Source organism: Montipora capricornis, chromosome 3 (genome assembly GCF_036669925.1).
Source record: "Montipora capricornis isolate CH-2021 chromosome 3, ASM3666992v2, whole genome shotgun sequence".
In the NCBI taxonomy this organism is placed as follows: Eukaryota; Metazoa; Cnidaria; class Anthozoa; order Scleractinia; family Acroporidae; genus Montipora; species Montipora capricornis.
The window spans coordinates 29,347,120-29,356,840 of record NC_090885.1 but is presented as its reverse complement, the minus strand read 5'-3'; the positions used below and the strand labels follow the sequence as shown (position 1 = coordinate 29,356,840).

The 9,721-nt window shown below is 40.7% G+C and overlaps 1 protein-coding gene across 3 annotated transcripts in view; it reads left to right on the top strand.

Annotated features, from left to right (window-relative positions):
• Nucleotides 1–5,561: 5,561 nt before the first annotated feature.
• Nucleotides 5,562–9,721, top strand: part of LOC138042816 (copine-1-like) — a 17,626-nt gene continuing 13,466 nt past the window's right edge. For 2 of the 3 annotated variants that reach the window (XM_068888835.1, XM_068888833.1), the window contains exons 1-4: nt 5,562–5,676; nt 7,196–7,509; nt 7,977–8,383; nt 8,964–9,110. In XM_068888835.1, coding sequence (XP_068744936.1) covers nt 7,201–7,509; nt 7,977–8,383; nt 8,964–9,110 — 863 coding nt within the window. In that variant the 5' untranslated portion in view covers nt 5,562–5,676; nt 7,196–7,200. Of the gene's footprint in view, nt 5,677–7,158; nt 7,510–7,976; nt 8,384–8,963; nt 9,111–9,721 lie in introns of all 3 variants that reach the window. The other variant, XM_068888834.1, reaches the window with a different exon arrangement.

Sequence of the window (9,721 nt, the reverse complement as noted above, 5' to 3'; positions counted from 1 at the left end):
TGTACATTGCCATTTATGCGAAGGGTCTATGCCAGCGTGTACGAACTTGTATAGTTATGTTATTATATGGCAAACTCTGATTGGCTGGTCTTTGTTTTACAGAACGGACCATTGCCATGGAAACGGTCCGTTTCCGAATTTTTCTCTCTCCCGGGAAATTCAAGTTGAGCGAAACACAAAAAGCTTCAAAAAAGCGGAGTTCACTATTAAAGTGGAGAGGTGTCCGATCGCTAGAAGAAACGATGCCATATAATAAACAACTTACTATCCTCACTTGTTTGGGCCCTAGTGGGGAATATTGGCCCTCGATCATTTTTGTATGGACCTTGCTGCGCTCGGTCCGTACCGGCACGACCGCGGGACGATATTACCCAGTAGGGCACTCGCGCTCGGTTAGTAAGTACTTTTCATGAGCCGAACTTAAATCGAGTTTCGACCGACACAAATTAAGAAAACTGTATGTCTGTTGATTCAGACTTCGAACTTAATTGGCCGATCCACAGCCGTTCCTAATCCATTTCCCAGGAAACCTATTCATTTTGTCAGCGGTTTTTGAGTGAAAGGCAAAACATGATAATGGTTTATGCATTAAATTAGACACATGCATAGTTCGATTCTGAATCAAAGCCGATCTGCAGCCGTGCTAAAACCGAAATTCCCGGTTAGGCTAGGCGAAATAGCCGATCTTTATGACTGACTCAGACGCCGAACTTTTCATGTACTTCAATTTATTAAGTTCGGTTCATGAAAAGTACTGCGTCTGAATCGGGCCTAAGAGGTTATTAGTATATCACTAAAACAGTTGATAGCGTTGAAGGTGTGCTCTGATAGGCCACTCAAACGCCGAATATGTGGATTCAAGAACCAATCCTAAATATGTTTCTTTTTATTTGCAACTGTACGTATGGTGTTTCTCAAGTAAAGCCCCGATTTTAATCCTATTTTACGGACAGATGACAACTGGCGCATTTCAATAAACGATCCAGTTCAGCCGTAAAAATTACCTTTGTCACGTAGTGACGAGGGCAGTTGGTAAATGGCATCGAAAGCCTTCCTTAGTTCGAAATACAAATCCCATGTAATTTTTTCGTTTAGCCATTGCCCATTTCCATTCGTAAAGTCTGCTTACGAGCCTAGAAGGCCCATCAGGCCGGCGCTTATCTCCGGTTTCTTTCGCATGAAGCGACTAGGAGTATTTCTACTCCCCCCTGGATGGGATGCCAGTCCATCGCAGGGTTACCCCCAGCATTAAATTCGCTGGTACCCATTTATACACCTGGGTGGAGAGAGGCACCGTGGGAGTAAAGTGTCTTGCCCAAGAACACAACACAATGTCCCTGCCCAGGACCCAAACCCGGACCACTCGATCCGGAGTCGAGCGCACTAACATTAATTGACATTAATTGAGAAGAGTAGAGGTGGATTTGGAGTAAGCGAATTGTCCTGATGATGTTATGCAAGTTCTTGAATTTTTGAGATAACAGGTGATATGTGGATTGGCCTGTAATTTTTCCTGTCAGTTTGTATGCCACCTGTGAATTTCAGTTTTAATTCTTATATTTTTAAATTTATTTTCAAGCACCCCAAATTCGAAGGAAAAGTTTATCAACAGTATAACTATTAATCAAGTGAAGCTATGATCTTCGCAGTTGTGAACGCAATTTTTGCATAAAGAAGCCTGAAAAATTCAGGACTTCATCGGGGTTTGAACCCGTGACCTCGCGATACCGGTGCGACGCTCTAACCAACTGAGCTATGAAGCCACTGACGTTGGGAGCTGGTCATTTGTGGGTTCTAATGTTCCCGTGAGGAAAAGAATCAACGCAGTTCATATATGATCCATTTCATATATATCATTTCATCGTTGATAACTATTAATATTTGATAGAGTGGCCAGCAGTAGTCTCAAGTACCTTCGTATGTCAGCAGGACCTGGAGTTTTTGATGGGTTTAATTGACTTAAGTACTTTCAAACCTCCGTCAACCCTTTTTCTTAACAGGATGTTAAGGCCCGTTTAAACGGTTGTAACATTTGCTTCAACGTGCATTCAACACTTTGTTGAACCAAATGTTCGGTGCGTTTGAACAGGTCGTGCAACATTTTTTAAAGCGTAAGAAATGTTGAAAGCTTGTTGAAGCGTGTTGAATCAAGTTTAAATCGATGTAAACTTTCAATTCAACATGGATTCAACTTTTCCTTTGTTCTCGAAAATGTTGAATGGTTTTGAAGCCGTTTGAACACTCTGTTAGAACAAACGCATGCGCACATCATGCCGCAAAAGTCAATATGACGTAGTTTATCTGGACGAGAGAGATTGGTTTCTAGTTCTTAGTTCCTCGCAATCAAATTTCCCGAACTTGTTGGCGAAAGGTTGGAACCGTATGAACGGCCTGCGCAAAACTTTGTTTTTGCGTCCAACATTTGCTCAACATGAATCAGTTCAACTTTTGTCGAACGAACGTTGGTCAAATGTTGAAACCGTTTAAACGGGCCTTTAGTCTCGAGGCCCCAGTTGTTCAAACGATGGATAAACACTAGCAAAACCAATTGAGTTTATATCCAGTGGATAGTGATTTATCCGGCAGATAGCACTATCTATCCTTTGAACAACTGCGGCCTGGGGTTTTTGCGTAGCAGAGTGTTGCCTTCGTTACCTTTGTAACCAGGGTTTAACAGGCTTGGTACTATGGTGGTAAAGTAGCCATTTAACGAGTTTGTTAATTGAGCGGGCTCAATAACTCCATTGCCCGGGGTGGGTACTCCCCTTATAAGGGCTTAATTGGGACGTGCGTCCAGCCAGAGTATGTTTTTCGGGATTTTTGTCTTAAACAGGGTATCGAATTTATCATTTTTTGTCTTAATCAGGGTATCGATTTATCAATTTTTGTCTTAAGCTGGATATCGTTTCTCTAATATTGACTTCCGTTGACTTTGGCATTAATACCAGGCAAATTAAATTTCCATTAATTACACAACAAGAAAGCCACACAACTTGTAACCGCAACTTTTAATCTATTATAACAATAGCCCGGTAATCGATTGTTTATCAGTTTACAAAAAAAAGGGTTTCCTGTTACTCCCAAAAAAGCGGGCAAAAAAGGTGGGTAGTAAACTTTAATTAGCAAGAATAACTTTAATACCAAAACTACTACTGGTGATAAAATGAGTCCTTGTCTTAAACAGGGTTTCAAAAATTGGAATTCTGTCTTAAAGAGGATAGGAAAATCAGCTATATTTAGGGGTATACCATGAGGGGCCGCGCCGCACCTCCCCACCTAGGGATATATCGAGTACCGCCCCCCCCTCCGGGCTTCATTGCCACGTACCCCTTGTTTTTCAATGCTCGTCTCTCAGAACCCCTACACCTTTATAGTGTATTTATGGCCAATTATAGACCTCATCTTAGTCACTTTCGGGTGAATGGAGTTTTAGCGACCCCAACTTAGTCACTTTCTATTTATGCATAAACCCTACATAAAGCCTTAAAGTTTTAATTGTAATTTCAAAACGGAATTTAATGCAACTAGTTAATATTAAATCAACAGGGCTACATTTCTTTCTGTAAATACTTTTGTTACCGCGAATCTTTCCATTTTGAAATCCTACTACCCAGAATTGTCTTCCCCCCAATATCCCGACAATTTGCGACCCCATTTAATAACTCTGTCGAGAACTCTGTTGAAAATGCAACCCCATTATAGTCAATCCGGAGTTTCTCCCTAGTCCACCATGGCCCTCCCCAGAGGACGCCATTTTGAATTTGTCGATTCAGCTTGAAAAAGTTAACCTAACACTTTTCACGTTTCCGAAAGACGCTAGGGCATGCGCAACTCATGACTGTTTCCCTTTAAACGTCGTCATCAAAGGAATCCTCTTCGAATGTTTCCAGCCTGTTTTGATCGAATTTCGTGCTGTGATAAGCCTGTGTTTATGACTTTCGGTTGTTTTTATCAAGACACCATACACGATAAAGTGGTCTCTGGATGCCAGATCTTTTGAAGAGATGTGGAGTGGATGTAATAATCAGGTCACTTAGTGGACTGCTTGTCCGGCGTATCCTTGTCACGGGTAATTGCTATACAAGTAAAATTGTTTCAGATGGTTTTATTGTAGAAATATATGTATTACACCTTTGTGTTTGTCGATAAATATTGTTACTAAGGTCGCCATTTAGTTCACCGTGTAAAACCACGTCTATTGTTACGATTCACATGTATGTTATTGGTTTATACAGTAGACGTACCCAAATTAATCTGTAGGAACCCCATGTCCACAACGAGAAAGCGGCAACAAGATAAACTCGATATACGCTGAACTGTAAACCTGAATAAAGCAAAAAAAAAAAGACCGAATTACAAAGGAAAAAAGGCTGAAGTCAAAGTCGATCGATACTTACTAGTTTTTCGTGCCTTATTCCGCTAATAACGAATGAAAGGTTGTCTGACAATCAAAACCGACCATGTGCTCTCAAACCTCCAAAATCTTTCTTACCGCGACAGGGAAAAATGAACCTGGGGAGACGTCATAAATGACTTACCGAAATGTCTTAAATTAACGAAATGTTGTATGAAACAAGAGGCAACGGATAGCCTCCTTTAAGTTCACAGTATTTCAGTAGGTTTTTTTTTATGTTAAAATGTCTTGGTAAATGTCCAGTTTCAATTCCGTAGTCCGAAGTCCACAGTCCACATTCCGTGATACAATGGTAGGGTTAAGTGCGATCAAAGATATTTGTTTACTTTTAAAACTGTTGTTAACGGCATTCATTCCAATGAAAACAAGAAAACAGATTCTTTGCAAGTCTCTACGATGATACTTAAAAATATTTAATACTTTTTCTTAACAATACTGGAAGAATTATAAAATTACGATATCTGTTACAGAGTCATACTCATATTTCATTGCATTGCGTGCAAGCAAAACACAAAAACTCGTATCCGGTCCTGCACACAGTTCTTTAATACATATTTCTCCGTTACCCCGGCACGTAGTCTTCCGTGGTTTAGTGGTCATCGCGATTGCGTCTGGAAGGAAGGAAGAGATGCCTTCTACGTAACCTTCTACGAGGCTCTACGAGACAGAGCAATGCGCGACCTGGAAAAATTAAGTCCAAAGTCCAAAAACGGAGTCGAAAACTGTACTTTGAATCATATATTGAACTGCGGATATGAAATCAATTGAAGCCAAGATCCTCGCAGTTATGAAAGCAATTGCGTAGAGAAGCCTAAAAAATTCAGGAGTTCAACGGGGTTTGAACCCGTGACCTCGCAATGCCGCTGTGACCCTTTAAACAACTGAGGCACTGAGCTATGAAGCCATTGGTGTTTGGAGCTGCTCATTTGTGATTTGTACCTCCGTGGGACCTCTTATCAGTAGTATGCTATTGGATCGTTCGAGAGAAGAGTTATTGATCGATGTGAGAGACGGTTATGTCTCTAGGGGAAAGGTCTTCGATTCTGTTGTTTGTTAAAGTGCTACTATGTACTCCTTATTCTTAGCTCAACCGCAACGGATGGACGCGAGACGCCTGGGAACTAGAAGCATAAAACTTGTGTCACGCTGGCATTTCAAAGAGAGAAACCTTGAAAAGGTTGCGGATTTGCGACCTTTTTTCTACTTTTGTCTAGAGTGGGTTCAAGGCAGTCAACGTGGAATGCAAGCATCTCTGTAAAGAAGTGAGTGAAGGAGTGAACTTTTCTGAGTCTCACGTTTCATAGTAATCGCGTGTGTTCTACTGAAGAGAAAATTTGAAACTTCTTGTTGTCGTTCAAACTTTGAAAGTTTTTCCTTAAGCCTGGTTCTCATATGCCGCCTATGTATCTGCGACGTAGCAGCCGCTACCACCTGGAATACTTCTCAGACGAATGAGAACATGCGCCGCCGGGCAAATGGAGCCATCGCAGAGCTTTACCGTCGGCATGCCTGCGAAGTTGAACTCAAATCAACTTCGCAGGCATGCTGGCGGTAAAGACTGAGATCGCCAAAAAATCCGGCGACGTTCTGTTTTCATATCGGAACAGTATCCCAGGCAGTGCCGGCGACCATATCGCAGGTGCTTCGGCGTCATATGAGAACCAGGCTTTAGTGAGGTCAAGGTAAGACACAAGGCATTGACCATATCGATTTCGGATTTTAAAGGGAAAAAGCGCAGGATCGGAATCGCCAAATAATCGCTTATGTGCTGTGTTTATAATTACCCGTCTTATGATTGCCTGAAGACATAAACACAACGCCTCACCTTCGAAGAGACATAATTGAAAACAGTAATTATATCGGCTTTATCTTTACGAGGAAAATAAATTTCTCATAAAAAGCTCTTGTTTATCCAAATATCTTATCTAAATGTATGTTCAGTTCTCGTTTGACGTGATTTAGAAGATCGATGCCAGCGCTGGTCCAAGAATATTAAAATAAATAGAAAAGAGATTTCATCTTTTGTTAATGGCATGTTCATCTGTTGCTTAATTCACTGGTGTTATCGAAAAACTTGAAGTTGACATCTCCTCGCGGCACTAAATTTCCATATCGTCCAGAAGTTACTGACTATCCTTCATGAAACAATGTAAATGCCGTTTACACATTCTTTCATCTCTAAAGCTAAAAAAATACACCGTGAAGACAGCAAACTATGTGTTAGCTCAGTGTGTACAGAGTACCTGCATCGAACCAAGGATCTTCGTGGTAATGAAGCAAAACTTCTAATAACTCATACAAAGCCCCACAGAGCAGACAGCAGAGACATTATTAGTCGCTGTAGATGTTAAAATATTTAAGCCGCACTACATGCATAAATTAATAGCACGAAATATAAGAAACTAAAAAATAGACCCCGAAAAAGCAAACGCATCGGTGTTTAATTTCCAGTAAGGTAAATAATCTGTTAATTGTTTCAGGTAATCGTTATGGAAAATAATTAATCGGTAGCAAGAAAAAGCGAAATTTTTTGGCCCTCGTCTTCTAGTCTAAATGAGGGGGCTTGAAGGAAACAGGTGACTTCTTGTAAAATGAAACCGGTGCTAATGTGATGTTAACTATAGCAATGTTGGGTATATTAATACAATTGCTTGGAAAAACGCAAATTCATTCTCATTGTACTTCAAACACTGAGAACTAAAAGGTTTGACTTCGCTGATTTGTTTTGTAATTATTTGTTTTAGTGAAGTTAATCTTTTGCCGTTTTTGGTCAATTTTAAGATGTTATGGCACTAAAAGAAGAGAAAAGAAAGTCGACGCCATGTTTGAGGAATCACCAAGTAGCTGCTGAAGAGCATGCAAAAGCTCTGAATTTCAACTCTAGAGACGGACGCATGGTACAAAATCATGGCACTTTTAAAAAGAACGCTTTTCAAAAGAAACGCAAAATAGAATTGTTTGTAGAATGCACCGACCTTGTCTTGTTGGATTCATGTACCAAAAGTGACCCAATGTGTGTGTTGTATGTCAAAAGGCTTGGCCAATGGATGGAATACGGAAGAACGGAATCCATACCAAACTGTTTTCATCCAAAGGTACGTTCATTTGTATTACAAATTGCAGTGAATTCAGTTCTCTCAGTTTTATTATTTCTTAGTAACGAAGCGAGCCTTGTGTTATTGCAAGAATCGTCTGTTTTCATGCTAAAAGATTTACTCTTTTTCAACCAGGGTATACCGACACACACCAATCCGCGGCAATTATCGCGGTGAAATGCTTTGGTGTCCGTAATAGTGGCAGTTTATCAATGTTTACCATGTAACTGTTCCTATTTTTGGAAAAAGTGACATCTAATTTTAGTGTGAAAACCCCTGTAGTGTAACAAGAGAACGGTCATGGAAACTTTTAGTGAAGCGTTAATTTTGACTTCCAGTAATTTATTCACTGACCATTTAAATTAAGAATGCATTGTCAATTTTGAACAGGTGTTACCTTGACTTATCTAATTCTTATATATTTTACTCCGCGATTATTGTCATGATATGAATCTTTTCCCCTTTAGTTTGTAGAAACGTTCATAATTGAGGCCAACAAAACAGTGAACCCAAGACTTCGCTTTTCAATTTTCGATCTTGCTAACTTCACTTCAAAGGACCTTCGTAAACACGACTTTATTGGTTCGTTGGAAATTGAACTTGAAACACTTTTAGAGTCGGAGAAAAATTCTTTGATAAGGACATTACGCCTTCCAGGTGATATCAAGTCACGCGGCTATATTCACGTCTACGTGGAAGATGTTGTCGAAACCAGGAGCAATGTAAGACTTCATTTCGGAGCAACTAATCTGGCGAAGAAAGGGCTTCTTGGAAAGTGCGATGCATTCTTTGAAGTCCATCGTTGGCTTTCCAAGGCTGATCGTTTTCACCCGATTTATAGATCGGAAATCGTTCAAAGAACTTCGTCTCCAAAGTAAGTTGATTTTTGGCTTTCAAAAAGGAAAAGGAAAGAAAGTTCATTTACGTGTCTTGTCGTTCTAGCGCTGGAGTACTAATTGGGTACACTGTAAAACGAAATCAACAAATTGACGCAAAGCAAATCAAATGTTGGTTTTCGAGGAAAGGAGAAAACTGAAGTACCCGGAGAAAAACCTCTCGGAGCCGAGAAGAGAACCAGCGAACTCAACTCAAATATGGCACCGAGTCTGGGAATTGAACCGGACCTCATTGGTGGGAGGCGAGTACTCTCACCACTGCACTGTTTTTTTACTCAAGCCACGCAAAAAAATCGTTCCTCGAACCCAAATCTCAGTCACCAGAGAGGCACAAGCATGAAAAGTCTGACAAGCATATGACCCGAATAAGCGCCGCGCCCTCGAAGCAAAGATGTTAGAAAGAAACACCTTCGAATGAGCGCTGCATCTTGTGAAAACACTGAAGGGCTATTTGCAGCGGGAGGGTGGAATAGCGAAAAACTTTTCAGCTTAAAATGCGCCGCATGATGTTTTCAATAATTACGTTTCTAACTTGTTGAAATGTGTTATTTATCTTAGATGGGCTCCATTCGAAATCAGCTTACAGAAGCTATGTAACGATAATGTTGATGGACAGATTTTATTATCTTGCTGGCATTTCTCAAGCAGTGGTAACCACTCCATATTCGGAGAGGCCAGATTGAACATAAGTTGTCTTGTCAACAGGTAGGAAATTATGATTTGACCTGACAGAATCGAAAACCGTTAAACGTTTGCACAGTGTTATATTAAACAACAAAATAGCAAAATATTTTAATCCCGTTTTCGCATCGTGTTAAGCTATCCACACTCGAACAAGATCTTTAATCTGGCGGGAGAGTGTATGTTTATAAGGCCAAAACCTTTGGTACCATGGTTTCGAGCTGTGTTGAAGAAAACGCATAGAGAGGGTGGGGGGCGGGGGGAGACATGTTGTTAATGTGGGTGGGGGTTTTTGTCCTTCAATTGGAAACCTACTCCAAGGTGTCTGAAATTGTTGATGGTGAAACGATGACCCCAGACGAGTCCAGACTCATAAGCAGTAGCGGGCCCAAATTGGGTATATCGGTACATTTTTGTAGCAGCGATTCCATTGGTTAGAATTAAAACTAATGATTGTTTTATTAATGACTTCTGGCTGGCTCAGTGCCATTTTCGTAACTGTACATGTCGAGCCATCAAGAGCTTAAGATTTCTCAGAACAGCCAGAAGTCGTCTAGTTGAGACGCGTGCTCTCGGCTCGAACTCGGTGCAGTCCCAGACAGTGCTGATGTTCGGCTACACGAAATGAAACCGAC